General features: G+C 35.9%; 1 protein-coding gene across 6 annotated transcripts in view; it reads left to right on the top strand.

The window, feature by feature from the left end:
* The window catches only part of ANO5 (anoctamin 5), a 144,791-nt gene that overhangs the window by 82,836 nt on the left and 44,605 nt on the right, over positions 1–17,350 (top strand). For all 6 annotated transcript variants that reach the window (XM_051965629.1, XM_051965631.1, XM_051965634.1 and 3 more), the window contains 3 exons: positions 6,139–6,207; positions 10,207–10,491; positions 16,874–16,987. In XM_051965629.1, coding sequence (XP_051821589.1) covers positions 6,139–6,207; positions 10,207–10,491; positions 16,874–16,987 — 468 coding nt within the window. The remainder of the gene's footprint in view (positions 1–6,138; positions 6,208–10,206; positions 10,492–16,873; positions 16,988–17,350) is intronic.

Below are 17,350 nucleotides of genomic sequence, written 5' to 3' on the forward strand. Positions count from 1 at the left end.
CTTTTTCCAACTCTGCTCAGAGCTAGGTTTTGAATCCAGAGCGAAGTCCAGTATTCTTTCCATAACTTCCATGTAACTTAGCCTTTATGTTGTTTACTATGAAGATGCAACTTACTGCTCTTTATGCACATATTCATTATGTGCTTGCTCTTAAAATTCATGAATAAGGAGCTTCAAAATTGAGCAAAAAGCTTGGTCTCCTCACTTGTGAGAACCTGGTAAACATTAATCAGCTGGAAGTACAAATTACCATTAGTGGTTAACCCAGGAAAAACAGTGAGTGAAGCCGAAGGCCGAGAGCAAAGTGAGTCAGGATTTCATCTTCCCTTAACTCTCTCTGCTTTTGCAATGTAGTTACTCTGATGACTAAAAGCTGATATTTTTCCATGAGAGAATCACCTTGGCATTAGAGCTGGAGAGAATGAATGATTTCGTGTTGATTTAAGAATTTGGATCAGAGCCAAAAAGAAAAACAGCAGGGTAATCAGACAATTTTTCCCTGTTTCCTTGTGCCAAAAGTGATCCAGGCTACCAATGAACCCTGACATTTAAAGCATACTCCAAGTGTTAGTGTAACTTCCTACTTTCTTATATGGCCTTCCTCATTTCGATGGCATTTTTTTTTTTTTCCTATGGATTCCTTCTCCATACAAGACATATTACTCTAGAAGTGCAGAGAAAATGTTCTTGGACAGCTAGTTGGGACTGTGAATTAAGGAAGACCTCAATTCAAATCCTGCCTTAGACACATATCAACTGCATGAAACTAGTTTTTGTCTGCCTTGATTTCCTCAACTATAAAAATGGGAATTAATAGTACCTAAATCCTAGAATTGTTGGGAGATTCAGATGTGATAATATTTGTTAAGTACTTAGCATAGTGCTCGACACATAATAGGCATTTAATAAATGCATGTTTCCTTCCTTCCTTAGTTGCTCATGCATTCATAAACTATTTAATAAATAGATTGCATGTTTTATCAGTTTTTATAATTAGAATCTGTAGGTCTTGCTGTTTGGACCTACTTGAGTGAATGAATGAAGAAAAACAATTTAAAGATTCTTCAGAAAAACAATGTGCTAACACTAAATGTGCTACAAAACTAAAGCTGAAAGACTTAACAGTCTATTCATAATCTTATAATAAATTAAATAAGAATAAATTCTTGGTAAAGAAAGTTCTAAAATTTCAGGAAATAAATCTGATTTACCTTTGGCCAAGTCATATTTGTCAGACCATTTTTTTTTTTTATTAATTAAGCCCATCATTTCTTTAGGTGAAAATACTTTGTAGCATTTAGGGACCTTTAGATTTCCAAAATAGATCTATCCATCAATCATTCTGTATTTCATTCTGCATAAATATCTAGATTTAACTCTGAGAGATAACATGGCATTCTGAGAGAAAATTTTCCCCTTCCTCCTAAATAATAAAGGTAGTTCTGCTGTAATGTAACCTATATATTCCCAAAAGACATCATGCTATAAAAATCACACAAGAAAAATAAAGCATATAGGGAAAATAAAGTTGTGGTAAAATGCTCAAAAACTTGTCAAGGAAAAAAAAAGGATAGGACTCTAATAAAAATGACAGCCAGTTTTATACACATTAAATGGTTAAGAACTGCATAAATATTAAATATTGGCCTGTCCTCAGCTTTGGATTGCTGCTTGACCTGTGCCCCAGGTTTGCCAGGAACATGTTGGGCAAGCACTGGAGATGGGGTGAGAGGAGAGATGGGGCAGACCAATCCTTCTCAGCTCACAGTTCTTACTGCATCAGATGCTGTATGCTATATATTTTATCTTGTCAAAGGCCTGCAGTTTGTTAGGAGGCAGCTTGGGAGCTATTGTGAAATGGTGCAGTTTTCTGAGTTCTCTAGCTGTTCTCTTCTCTTCTCATGAAATAAACCATACAAAAATAAACTTGAATTTCAAGTTATACCTTGAATGTTCCCTAATGCATTAATTAAGTTGGAACAGATTCACACTGGAACAAATTTGTGTTTTGGAAATGCATTCTAACAGAACCAACCTCCAGTATGTGAGTTAGAAGACCTAAGTTCCAATCCATTTTTTGCCATTAGCTAGTGTTATATCAAGCAATTAGTGGTCCTCAGTTTCCTCATTTTAATTTCAGTTTGTACTTCTGTGTGATGAAGCTGTTGGATTAATGGATCACTGTGGTCCCTTTACACTCATAAGATTTCAACCATAAATTTAACTTACCTTTTATGTGTTAAAGCAAATAATTCTGGTCCTATTGATGAAGTCACAATTAAATCCAGCTCCAAGTAGATCTTTATTAAAAAATTCCTACTAAATGTATATATTTTTCTAGTCTTTCAGTATATTCTAGTCACCTAGATAAATCCTGGCACACTTTGGCCCATCCATCCTGACTCACAGGAAGATTTGGCAGAAGAGAAAGGGCTGTGTAAATTTGGAAGAGAATATCAGCAAAATCTTGTTTTTTTCTTTTCATTCAGTGCAGCTTTTTCCTCAATAGTATTTTATTTTTTCAATTACATATAAAGATAGTTTTCAACATTCTTTTTGTAAGAATTTGAGTTCCAAATTTTTTCTTCCTCCCCTCCATTTCCCCACTCCAAGACCACAACCAATCTGATATAGGTTATACTTATACAATTATTTAAAAAATATTTCCACATTTGTCATGTTGTATAAGAAAAGTCAGAACAAAAGGGAAAGAAATCATGAAAAAGAAAAAGCAAACAAACAAATAAAAAAGATGACAATAGTATGGTTTGAGCTACATTCAGTCTCCATAGTTCTCCCACTGGATGCAGATGGCATTTTCCATCCCAAGTCTTCAATCAGTACAGTTTTTCCCCAGCAATATTGACTTGTAGAGAAGTGGGAGTAATACAGAAAAGATAGATGATTGTCATGCTGTGTTAAGAAATAGAATGATCCCTTTATCAGTGGGAATTTGATGGTGTGCTGAGACATGTAACAAGGGAGAACAGATTATGACGTGGATTGATAGCTTTCAACTAGGTCAGCCTAGATGATGGATTGGGATATATTAGACATCAAGTCTAACCCCCTTAATTTTCAGAAGAGGAAATTAGGCTTAGATTGGTGAAGTGACTTTGCCAAGGTCACACAATTAGTTAATTGTATTTGTTGATTTGATTTTTTTTTTAAATGAGAGGGAAAAAAGAAATGCTATTTGGGGCTGAAACAATCACAGGCACTCTCTCCCCTTCTTATTCTAGCTGATTTCCTTTTCCTTTTTTTTTTTTTTTTTTTTAATTTTCAGTTCAGTCTTGGCAGTTATATGATCTAAGAATAGATTCAATGAGATATTTCTGATTGCATTTTTATAATGATCATCAATGCAGTTCTGGAAAATTCTCCCATGGGTTTTCTTTTTCTTTATTTTTTCTTTTTAAGTAGGCTTTTCAAATGAAGAACCTAGTGACAGAAACTGTGTGGTAAATGACCTCACTGCCTGCAGAATAATAAACTTTGACTTTGGGAGATTCTAAGTCTTCTTGACCTTTTCTTTCCTCCTCAAAGTATCTCCAGCTTTTAGAATTCTTGGATTTGACTGTTCAGTTTCTGCATAGTATCACTTTGGAAGGACTGACTTCTAGAGGATGTATAGTACAGTAGATAGTGATCTGGTTTTAGTGTCCAAAAGATCTGGATTCAAGTCTTCTGACATATACTGGTTTTATGGCCTTGGGCAAGTCTCCAAACAACTTTTTTTGGAAGAGGAAAAGAGAAGAGGTATAAATAGTATTTTTCCCCAGTTTCATAAAGATAGTTTTCAACATTCCTTTTTTAAATAAGATTTTGAGTTTCAATTTTTTTTTCTCTCTCCATCCCATCCTCTCTTCTCAAGATGGCAAGATGATATAAAATGAGAAACATCAGTTCATGTAAGCCTTTCCAGGTTTTTCTGAAATCTGCCTTCTCATCATTTGTTGTAGTACACTAGGATTCCATTACATTCATATGCCATAACTTGTTTAGTCATTCCCCATTTGATGGGTATTCCTTCCATTTTCAATTCCATGTCACCACAAAAAGAGATCTGCTATAGATATTGTTGTGTACATATAGGTCCTTTCCCCTTTTTTATGATCTCTTTAATATACAGACCTGTTAGTGGTATTGCTGGATCAAAGGATATGTATAGTTTGGTTGTCTTTTAGACATAGTTCCAAATTGTTCTCCAGAATTACTGAATCAGTTTATCAACTCCACCAACAATGTATTACTGTCCCAATCTTCTCACATCTTCTGCAACATTTATCATTTACCTCAGAGTTGTTTTGATTTGCATTTTTCCAATCAATAGTGATTTAGGGCATTTTTTTTATATAACTATAGATAGCTTTAATTTCTTCATCTGAAAATTATCTATTGATATTCTTTGGTGATTTATCAACTGGGGAATGACTTGGATTCTTATAAATTGAGTCAGTTCTCTGTGTATTTTAGAAATCAGAAAAAATGGCTGTAGAAATGGTTTCTCATCTTTCTGCTTTCCTTCTAATCCTGTTTGCATTGGTTTTGTTTATGCAAACCAACCCTTTTTAATGTAATCAAACTATCTTCATAATGTTCTATCTCTTTGATATCACTCCTTCTGTTTAAATCATGTAGTCATTTTTGCCTTATTTTGGTAGAGAGTGAGAGATATTGGTCTATATCCAATTTCTGCCATACTATTTTCTAGTTTACCTAGCAGTTTTTGTTAAATAATGAATTTCTTTTCCAAGTAGATTACTATAGTCATTTACTGTTTTGTCTTGTGTACCTAACTTATTCCATTGACCCAACACTATTCATGGGATTATAGATTTTAAATAGGAAAAGTCAATTCAGTTCAAAACTCTCATTTCACAGATGGGCTGAGGGCTAGAGAGGTAAAGTATTAACTCAGGATCCTACAGCTAGTATGTGTTTAAGGCAGCATTTAAATTGAAATCTTTATTGTCCTGATTCCCAAATCCAGCACCCTAACCATTATGCCATGCTGTCTCTCTTTTATTTTGCAAGCTGATATAAGACAATGTATATACTTAATCTACCACTTTTTTTTTTTTTTTTTACTTGGGAGAGGTTGATAAAGGATAGCTATCTAAGTTAAACATTAACACTAATTTTGATTAATAGACGAGTGAGGTTATCAATAAGAGCATTATGCTCATGAGAACAGTTTATCTTTTGTAGATAACTCATTTTTTAAAGTATTGGGAGAAATTCTAACCATTTTTTTAATTATAGTATACTTTATAAGTGTTTATTTGAATTGAATTAAATCCTTCCAGTGGCAAATATTTCATCCTTGAAGTATTTGATGAAGAGTATCAGAATTTGATGTTTCTAGTTAATGACATACATGCATGTGTATATATATGTATATGTGTATGTATACATGTGCACATTTGTGCATGCACATATATTTAAGAATTACAGATGTGGGGCAGCTAATTGGTGTAATAGATAGAGTATCAACCCTGAAGTCAGGAGAACCTGAGTTCAAATCTAGCCTTAGATATTTAACACTTCCTGGCTGTGTGATCCTGGGCAAGTCACTTAACCCCAATTGCCTCAACAACAACAAAAAAGAATTACAGATGAAGAAATCCTATTCTCATTTTTAAACATATTACCTAATCCTGTTCTTCTCTTGGAGATTGAAAAAGGAGACAGAGACAAAGACACACACACACACACACACACACACACACACACACACACAATCAATATGAATGGTTAATTTTTTTTTTTTCCTGAGGCAATTGAGGTTCTATCCGCTACACCAACTAGCTGCCCTGAAAAGGTTAACTTTTAAAGAATATTTTTATTTATTTAAATCCAAGGGCTTGAGTATGCTACAATTCATGTCAAAATGGATTTTTTTGCTTATACTTTACATACTTGGATTACACTTATTTGCATGACATTTAAGGGAGGATCAACTAAAAGCAAATATCAGTGTTAAAAAGAAGAAGAAAAAAACAAACAAACCTGTGTCTAACTATGTATAGGCCCAAGGTGTTTGGATATTCACAGTCTTTATAGACTATTTTTGCATATTGTAGAGCCAACCTGATGTTAATGATATCTCCCTGTTGTCTGCTTTTGTCTCTGTAGGAAAGAAGAAAGGAATTTGAAAATAATCTTTTAAAGTCTGGCCTGGAATTAGAAACGGAAGACAAAAAGGTAAATATGGTTGTCATTGTCCTTAATTAACCTACCATATAAAACAGAAACCAAAATCTGGGTTTTTCCCTGCAGGCTCAGAGTCAGGGGTCCTGCTTTTCCATCCTAGTTTCTACATTTCTGAGATGTGTGATCATAGGCAAAGAAATTGAATTCCCTGGACTTATTTTTTCCTTCCTCATTACATTGGACATAATAATTGATTGTGGATCTTTCACCTTCTTGTGAAGACGGTGCTTTGTAAACATTAAAGTGCTATATATAAATGTGAGGTTGGGCCACTTTGATTATTATTCTTATTATTGAAATCTAGAGGCAGGATGAGGATGCTGAATCTTGGAATAGGAGCCCCACTTTTTCTACCTTACTCATTGAGAAGTCAGTTAAAGTAGACCCAGCTCTTCAAGGCAGGATTGTCTATATGTCATATTGAGGATATAAAATTTAGTTTTATTCTGCATATCAAATCTAACTGCCTCTGCTTTGCTTTGCATGGTTTGATTTCTACTCAACTGTTCAGCTTCCCACTACTCATCCTACCAATTCTAAAGCCCAATCAAGGAAATCTCTCCATTCTAGCTATCCTTAAGCTGCCAAATTTATTCCCACCTATGAGCTTTCATTTATTTTATTTTTCTTTCTTTCTTTCTTTCTTTCTTTCTTTCTTTCGTTCTTTCTTTCTTTCTTTCGCAGCAGCAACTAGCTTTTATTTTGTGTTTTGATATTTTTTTAATTAACTGTTTATTGACAGAACCCATGTCAGGGTAATTTTTTACAACATTATCCCTTGCACTCACTTCTGTTCCAATTTTTCCTCTCCCTCCCTCCTTCCACTCCTTGCCCCAGATGGCAAGCAGTCCTATACATGTTAAATAGGTTACAGTATATCCTAGATACAATATATGTGTGCAGAACTGAACAGCTCTCTTGTTGCACAGAGAGAATTGGATTCAGAAGATATAAATAACCCAGGAAGAAAAACAAAAATGCAAGCAGTTTACATTCATTTCCCAGTGTTCTTTCTTTGGGTATAGCTGCTTGATCATTTGAAACTGAGTTAGATCTCTTTGTTAAAGAGATCCACTTCCATCAGAATACATCCTCATACAGTATCATTGTTGAGGTATATAATGATCTTCTGGTTCTGCTCATTTCACTTAGCATCAGTTCATGTAACTCTCTCCAAGCCTCTCTGTATTTATCCTGCTGGTCATTCCTTACAGAACAATAATATTCCATAAACATTCATATACCACAATTTACTCAACCACTCTCCAGTTGATGGGCATCCATTCATTTTCCATGAGCTTTCGTTTATATTTCCTTGATTTTGATATCTTAAATATCCTATTCATCTTTTAAAACTCAGCTCAAGCTTACCTCTTAATGAAACCTCCCTTGACTCTATCAGCCCATACTGATTTCTCCTTTCTTTCTCTGAATTCTTTTAATTTTTACAGTAAACCATAGAATTTAGTATTTAGTCATAATAGTGATAACAGCTTACATTTATATAGCTCTTTAAAGTTTACAGAACACTTTTATGATAGGATCCCTTTGAAAAAATGTTTTATGTATTATTCCTCTATTTTACAGATGAGAAAATAAAGGCTTATCATAGGAAGAGGAATTACCCTGTCACTCAGCTAATAAATCACTATTTGAACCCAAGTCTCCTGATTCAGTTTTGATTCTACTGGTCCTCTCATTATACTTAGCTGCATCTCTTAAAGTTATCCTGTGTGTGCCTTTCTGTCCAATTCAGCAGGAATATCCTTGAAGATAGAGAGACTTCTCTATCTACCCTCAAACTAATAGCACTAAATATATAGTAGGCACTCCACAAATACTTGTTAATCTTCTTTTGAATCTCAGATCAAAGTACCACCTCCTCTGTGAAGCCTTCCTTCGCTCTCATTTCCTTAAACTGGAAATGTTGCCTTTCTAATCAGATTTTCCTAGAATACATTGTATAGACTCTCTCACTTGCCTCCATTGGACTCCATTTTGCAGCATCATTATCTGTGCACATGTTGCATCTTCCTTAATAATCTCCCTAGGAGACAAGAACCAAGGAGAGATCAGCATAGTGAAAGAAACTTTGAGGAAAAAGAAACTTGAAACTGTAAATCTTTATATTCTCATGTCAAACATAGGGCCCTGAGCTTACTAGATGCTTAATGCATTTTAAATTGTTTCCCAGAATTGTAGCCATAAAACATTTAATAATAAGAGTTCAAAATATAATAGCATTGTAAACAATTATTAGGCACCTATTAGATGCACTGGGCGATACTGCAGTAGAACTATAATCTTCCCACTATGGGGACTCTCTTTAACAGTGCAGATCTTAGCCCTTGTGTCTTCATATACTGTACCATCTTTGACCATGCCTTCCAGTAAAATTTTTGCAAGAATTCCACCCAGTGTTCTGGATCACTTCCTCTGTACCAAGAGTTTTTCAATTTTTTGATGTTGTTCTTATGGTCAGTCTGGTGAAGACTATTTCTCAGAATAATATTTTTAAGTACATAAGATTAAAATCCATTAGATTACAAAGGAAATGAATTATATTAAAATACATTATTCAAAAATGTTTTAAAAGTTCACATACCTCAGAATAGACCTCTTTATTATATGAATACCATTGAAGTTCCCAGATAATCCATTTGTCTGGGATCTATCATACTGCCTATGTGGCCAGCCTACTTTTTTTTCCAGTCAGATATTTCTTTGAACAATCATTTATGCCTTTTCCCCCCTGAAATTCTTCATTGTAGCCTGCATTCACTGCTTCCATTGTAGCCCACACTCCATTGTAGCCTCCCTCCCATTGTCCTTTGGATGACCTGCAATTTAAATTCCTTGGAATTAAAAAAAAATTACTTATCAGTTGGGAAAGAGGAAGGGAACAAACATTTATCAAGTGCCTCTATGTGCCAATCATTTTGCTAAGCGCTGTACAAATTTTATCTTATTTGATTGTTATAACAATCTTGTTAATTAGGTGTGGTTTTTATCCATATCTTATAGTTGAAGAAAAGGAGAAGGACAGAAGCAAATCACTTTTGCCTGGGGCATACAGTTATTAACTGTCTGAAGTCACATTTGAACTTGGGTCTTTTTTTTGACTTTGGGTCTAATGCTATTTATACTGTGTTAAGCCAGTGCCTTTTGGCGTTCCTTTGAGTAGGAGTTGCTGTCCTTTACTTCCCAGTCACCTAGCTACCCAGCCTTAATCACTGAATGGGTGTTGCCTCAGTCAGACTGAGATCTATTGAAGACCTTAGCTTAAAAAGATCAAGATCTCTTTTTTCATCCAGGGCCATCTCATTCTGATCTACATCTGGCCACTGGAACCAGATAGCTCTGGATCCTTTCTCACTTAAATCCAACTCTGATGTCATGATGAGAACGAGGACAAACAACTACAGCTTTGATAAGCTCTGGTGATAATGGAGATGAAAAGCTATGCTACCTGCCTTAGTAAAATATAAGCTCTTTTCAGGGAGGTAGCGTAGCTTGTACATGCAGGGATAAGGTTAGCCATCATGCTAGTAACTAAGGCAAGACAAAGTACTGAAGGAAAATGTAAGGAAGAGGAGAGCACTAAAAACTGGTTCTGTAGACCAACTTTGGGAGGTAGGCAGTATTTTACAGATGAAGAAACTGAGGCTGGGAGAAGCCAAATAACTTGGTTAGAATCACAAGCTGGTATTGTCGAAGGTGGGACTCTAGACTCAGATTCCAATACTCTTTTGATTACAATATAATACTTTTCTAAAACACAAGAGATTATGCTGAATCTTTTACTCAACTTCATATGATATCTTAGAAAGTTTTTAGTTTGGTTGATTTTTAAGTGTAGGACATGGCTTGTTTTCATGTCCCATGTCTTTTTCCTACACACTTGTTGAAAGAAAAAAGGTGCATTTTTTGCCTTATTTCTACAGCTCAGATCTCAGTGTGTTTAATATCAATGTGTCTTCTTTCTTTTAGGACTCCGAGGATGGCCGAACTTACTTTGTCAAGATCCATGCCCCTTGGGAGGTACTGACCACGTATGCAGAGGTGCTGAACATCAAGATGCCCATTCGGGAGAATGACATCCCCCCTGCCATGGAGAATCCCTTTGAGTGTATGTTTGAGCCTTTCCGGCTCCCAAAGAAAGTGATGAACCCTGAGCCGGATTACTTCACAGCTCCATTCAGCAAGCAAAGGCAGGAGCTCTTCTTCATTGAAGATGAGAACACCTTTTTCTCGCCATCAGTGAGAAACAGAATTGTAGGTAGACACGTTCTAAGCTGCTTTCTTTAAATCTAAATGTATCGCTGAGCATGCACTTATGTGATAAGGAGTTATAAAGCAGTGCTGGGTGGATATGGATGTGCATGAAGTCACTGGAGGTAGCAGACAGCAGACTTCCATGTACTTTCTTTGTGTCTATAATGTCAATTCTTTCCTTCTCCACCCAATTTAGTATCAATAAGTAAACATTTATTAAGTATCTGTTATATACCAAGCACTATGCTAAGTGCAGGTTACAAAAAGAGGCAAAGACAATCCTTAATCTCTAGGACCTTACAGTTTAATGGGCGGATAACATGCAAACATATATAAACAAAACAAGCTCTCTATCCAAGATAAGTAGGAGATAATTAAGAGGGATGGGAGAAGGAAGTTTAATTGGGACTTAAAGGAAGCTAGAGAAATTAGTAGTCTGGGCAGAGGAGAGAGAATATTGCAAGCATGGGGGAATAGCTGGAGAAAATGCCCAGAGCCAAGAGATGGTATATCTTGTTCATGGAAAAGCCAGAAGACCAATGCCTCTGGGTGGTAGGAGTACATGTCCAGGAGTGAAGTGTAAAAACACTGGAAAGCTAAAGGGGGCTAAGTTATGAAGGGCTTTGGATATCAAACAAGCATTGTGTATTTATTTCTGGAGGTAATAGTAAGCTACTGGAGTTTATTGACATGATCAGACTGTGCTTTAGGAAAATTATTTTAATAACTGAATGATGGAGAGACCAGAGAGGGAGATGCCTGAGGCAAGCGGGGTCACCAGGAAGTTCTTGAAATAATCCAGTATGAGGTAATAGGGGCCAGCACTAGAGGGATGGCATTCCTTCTCTCTATCAGTGATCACGTATCGGAAGAGAAAAGGGGGCATCTACAAGGGATGGTATAATGCTGAAATGGACAATCTTGGCAACAAATTGAGGAGCCAAGCTAAGAAAGATTTGCAGAAACTGGACCTTCAGTTAAGATTGTGACTTGCAAGGGCAGTAGTTGTCATAGATAGAGTACCAGCTTTGGAGTCAGGAGGACCTGAATTCAAATCCACCTTCACTTAAAGTCTTCAAGAATTCATTCAGTGATTAAGCCTAGACACTCATTTCTGTTTTGAGATAACAAAACCCTTGTGTCATCACCAAAAAGAGCCCTCCATTTTCCATCACTAAATGGATGAGGTGATAATTGCTGACACGCTTATTAAGACAGAGTCAGTGCCTGGAACCAAAATGTGGATTCTGAAAATAAAAACTGCCAAATCTCTCTCTCTCTCCCAGCTGCTGCTTTAAAAGTCTTGATTGTCGGTTTGGAGCTCAGAATTCTTTTGGAACACAATTCAACAAATGTTTATTAAGACCTGGCACCATGCTAGGGAATACAATGATGAAAAATGATATAGTCCTTCCTCCCAAAGAGATTGCAGTCTGATAGATTCTAGATAAGAATGAGAAATGAGATGGATCAATCTCTGGGGATACTGACTTCCTTTTAAGTCTTTCCTAACTTTTTTTGAGGGGAGTGGAGAGGTAAGGGGATGAATTTTATCAATGTGAGGAACTCTTGGTGTGGGTGTTCCCTCTATTCATGCATGTTGTCATTCCATATGTACCATCATCCATGAGCATCGCCGGGACACACTGAAAAATTAAGTGATCTTTTTATAGTCACACAAAAATTTTGTGTCAGAGATAGGATTTGGATCAATCTTCCTAATGCCAAGATTGGTTCTCTATTCAGCACCCCATATTGCCACTCCTCAGTTATTTAACATGAGGGGTCCCAAACTTAAGTCATTTTTTGGGTGGGGTTAGTTTTCTTTCTTTTATAGTAAAATAACAAAACCTTTTCTCCCAATGTAGTACCCTTTCCTTTCAGGGAAAGTGTTTAAAGAAACAGTTTTAAAAATTTTTTTTCTTTAAACACTATGGCTTTGTAAGTTGTTATTACTTGGAACCTGTATAAATATATGTGAATAGTGCTTTTCTTTTTTTTTAAATCATGTTAATATTTTGTGTTATTTGATTTTTGCTACAATCTTTTGAGGAGATAGAACAACTATTACTATTATTATCATACCCATTCTAGAGCACTGAAATAATATGCATAATTTGCCCAGACCCACCAGCACCTTTCAACCTCTGAAACATTTATACCCTTAAGAAAAGGGGAGAATCTAGCAAATGTTTTCAGGTATCTAACTACTGCTGACAGATTGCTCACTGCCAATCCATTCCATGTTTTATGTGCTCAAAACCCAGGCAACTTACAGCATTGCCTTACACACAGCTTCCTCAAGAGCATACATACTACATGGAAACGGGAACATAGATGCTCCAGAAAAAACACCCTAATGTTTCACAATACCACTATGGTGGTATTGTCTCTTTCGCCTTCCTCTATATCTTTCTTATCTTACAACAAGAAGAGTATATTTAGTATTGCAAATACAAGCCCAGAACTTCTGCTTTCTATATTTGTAATCTGTTCATAGATAATCTTTAGAGTAGGAAAGAGACTAGTACAATCTTCCAGAGATGGGCTTTTTAAACTTTTTTCCAATCATAACCCCTTTTCACCCAAGAAAATTTTATGTGACCATAGTTATATAGGTGTATAAAATAAGTATACAGATGATTTATTGATAATAAACTATAATTTCATGACCCTCATATTCAGTTATGAGACCCCTTTTGGGTCATGAACCTCAGTTTTAATAAGTGAGGTTCTAGACCGGGGGTCCTCAAGCTTGTTAAATAGGGGGGGCAGTTCACTGTCCCTCGGACTGTTGGAGGTCCGAACTATAGTAAAAACAAAAACTTTGCTTTGTGGGCCTTTAAATAAAGAAACTTCATAGTCTTGGGTGAGGGGGATAAATGTCCTCAACTCCAAATCTGGCCCGCAGGCCGTAGTTTGAGGACCCCTGTCTAAACCATCATCCCTGATAGCCAATATCTTGCTTTCTCCTAATTCAGTTACTCTGTCTTCCTCGGTTGATCCATTGTCCTTTGTTCTCAAAGAGGACCAAAATGACATTACTATGTTAGAGTTGAGTTACAATGTGTCCGACTATGGCTGATGAGACCAATATGAGCCCGGAATGCTTTGCCACAGTTTGGATACAAATAGTCCCTATGAACATTTGGGGTGGATTCTCTGCTTTGCACGTCTCACATTTCTTCTGAGCTAACTCACTTTTGCTTTGCTCATCGCTCTGTCTTCCTTAGTGTCATAACAAATCACATAATGAATAGGATTTTGCTAGGACTTAAAATAGAGACTCCTGGCTCCTAGCTGAGAGCTATCACTCTAGTATACAACACCTTTCACCTCCTTGATCTGAAAAAATAAACACAGCTAAACAATAGAGAGTACCACAGGCATATTTTAAAAAGAAGAATGAGAAAAAAAAACCCAAAAAACAAAAACATTATTTGTATTTGCATTCCAGAAGTAGCTCTAAACACGCAACTCCCTTGAACTACTGTCTCCGTGTCCCATATGAAAGTCAACAATGTCCCACTTAGCCCCAGGCTGGAAGATTTCACCCATGGCAGTGAGTCAGAGGGAAGAAGGCCAGAAGCTGAATCACATGCTTACTGGATTTCCCTTCACTGTTTCTCATGGTCTATTCAAGTGACATCTAATGAAATCACAGTCTCAGGTTGCGCCTGTCCCTAGACTTTCTCAGGTTGCATACCTGAATCATTCAGCTGTTTCCAGGAAGGTGTATAACTCAATCAAATACCTTCAGCCATGGTCTTTCACATTTTTACCCTTCTTGCCATCAGCCCAGACCTGGCAAGTGGGGATACTCTAAGAGGAAGTCTTCTCATTGCCACTCCCATCTTAGTCCTCTCTCCTTCTCAAATTTTCTTGTATTCTTCAGTGTACATGCCGTTTCCTTCCTTCTAGTAGAAGTGAAGCTCTTTTAAGACTTTAAAATCTTTTTCATTTTTAAATTTTTATATTTTAAAAATATTTTTTATATTTTATTTATATTTATTTTTAAAATAAAGTATGTTTTAAGGTTGTTTTAAGACAGATTATTTGTTTTTATGTGTTTTTTTTTTCTTTCTTTCTGTCTTCCCCCATTCACCCACACAACAATAAAATCCAGAAATCTTTCCATTATTGAAAATCCAAGAGAATTGCATCTGGAAGGATCCTTAGAAATTAGCTGAATTTTAATAGACTATAAGATTTTTGAAAGCAAAGACTGTTAGTATTCCTGGCATTTGGATTAACTTCTTCCCTGGGATGCATATTGGTTGTGTGATGCTGGACAAGTCATTTCAATTATTTTTATTTTAAGAACTGCCATCCTACAATGATGAGAAGGTTTCCTCACTCAGCACTTTCCTTCCCTGGGTCATTGAAATCACAGGTTCAGTTTCCTATCTGTCTCCAGGATATAGCACATTATAGAGTTGGTGCTTGATAAATGCTTTCTGATTGATTACAAGGATACCAGTGGAACATCCAGGCTATCTATCTAATAGTATTATAGAAGGAATTATCCCATAAATTTCCTTGTGTGGCCCATGTTTTGTTTTGTTTTTCCCTTTAGCTATGCCTTTCTTTAAATAACCATCCTTCATCTTACTTCCCCTGTGGAATTACTTGTATGCATTAGTTACCTAATAAATATTGAAATGATTTTTTTTTCTCAAAATGGCAATAAGAACACAAACAAGAAGGCACTGTGTTTTATTGTATAAACCCAGGTTTATTTGTGTGTGATTACAATTCCTTGTCAGATAAATGGTTAGACAGATATTCTGATAGATATCTGTCATCTGCATGTGTATTATCTCTATGTCTGAATAATCATTCAATAACCATTAAAAAAAAAAAAGCTTGCTGACTTTTCCCCATCACCCCCACATGCTTCCGGTCTGCTTCTTCCCACTGTCCAGCTGCTCTGTCCTCAGGGAACATCTGATAATGTCGATAAGCACATGGATCATATGTATATAGAAGATAAAGTTGTGCTAAATATGTTAAATCATGACATTTCCCATAATAAATAAGGATAGTCCATTAAGTTCTAGCCCATTAACATGGGTAATTATGCCTTCCATAATTTTTGAAAGAAATCATTTCCACAAAAGCATATGCAAAGTATAAAGTGCTTGGCTCTTCTTTCTCTGTCACAATGCACATGTTCTTCTCCTCGGTCCTAGAGAATATTAGAGTGCAAAGGACCTGAAGGGCCATTGCATCTACCCCATACTTGAACAAGAATTCCTCCTTATCATGTAGATGATTATTCCTCAAAAAGTAGATGTCCAGAATTTACTTGAAGACTATTGGCAAATTATAAATCTACCTTTCAGGGTAGCCCGTTATATTTTAACTTATTAATTTTAATGAATTTTATCAATAGGATTTAGGTTTTTTTTCCCTTAATATTGTGTAAATTTCTCCCTCGATTCTATTTTTAGATAGCCGTGTTTGTTGGGAATTTTCCCTTACACCAAGTATTCATCTGCCTTCCTACAATTTTTTCTTCAAGTCTTATTGATTCTATCCATGCACTTTTTCATTGATAGATTACTTTTCATTTCTAACTGGATTCCCTTTCTCTAATCTCTTCTCTTTTTCCTATATCTTTCATATCAGTGACTGTGGAATCTTCCCTAATGTACAAATCTGACCTTGCTATGTCTCTTCTTACACCTTTGAAATGCTCTCCGTGATGTCTACCGAAAGATATTCATGCTGCTTACTTTGGCCTTTAAAGCCTTGTACCACATAATATCACTCTTTTCCATTTGGATCTCAGTCTACAGTTAAAATGACCAGTATGCTGTCACTCAAACTCACTCGTGTCTTTGATCAGACTGTTTCTAGGATCTCCCCCGTGTTTGCATCTTTTACGGTCCAACATTAAACTCCTACATTAATCTTTGGGTCACTTCTTGGCCTTTCTTCACGTGACTTATACTTTTATCATTGAGAAGCAATAGAGTAGAGTAGTAAAACACTGAACTTAGAATTGGGAGAGATGTGTTTGAAGCCTGTCTCCAATACTTATGTTCAAATTATTTAACTTTGCTGAACCTCAGTTTTCTTAGTGGTAAAATGGATTTTAAAATATTTGTTGTACTTAACCTTATGAGGTTGTTACAATGATCAATCAATCAATCATTCTTTTATTCATAAAACATTTTTCTAGCTGTAAAATCACATGTAAATATTAGTGGCGTTTTACTTTGCATTATAGAAGCTTGTGTATACCTTGCTTGATTATCTTAACTTCCTTTCATTTCTGTCTCCGTAAGTTCCTAGTACTATCTGTGCCCTGTACAGAACAGGTACTTAAAATGCATTTTGAAGTGAATAAATGGATACCTTTATGTTTGCCTCCTAGGTTTACTATATTCTCTCACGGTGCCCTTATGGTACAGAAGAAGGAAAGAGAAAATTTGGCATTAAGAGACTGCTAACAAATGGTACCTATACAGCGGCTTATCCACTTCATGATGTAAGTATTGATTTGGTTTCAAAACATTTTAAGCCCATTTCTTCCACTCATTAATGGAGTACATTAACTGGTAACCCTTTAAAAGGAAGGGAGTTTGATTTCTACTCCTGAGCAAATCCCTAAATACTCCCAGCTCTCTTCTCTATGTACTAAGATATTTGATTATCTTGAAAGGAAGGATGGTACAAAGGCAAAAGCTCCAAACTTGGATTCAAGGAGGCCTGGTTTTACGTAGTCTTGACCAATTTGCTTCTCTCTGAATGTCAGCTTTCTCATCTATAAAAGTGATTGACTCAGATTGATTGTAAATAACAGTCATTTCTGCTTTGTCTAGAATCTCTGAGGAACTTCCCCTCCCAGATT

Source organism: Antechinus flavipes, chromosome 6, assembly GCF_016432865.1.
Source record: "Antechinus flavipes isolate AdamAnt ecotype Samford, QLD, Australia chromosome 6, AdamAnt_v2, whole genome shotgun sequence".
Lineage (NCBI taxonomy): Eukaryota > Metazoa > Chordata > Mammalia > Dasyuromorphia > Dasyuridae > Antechinus > Antechinus flavipes.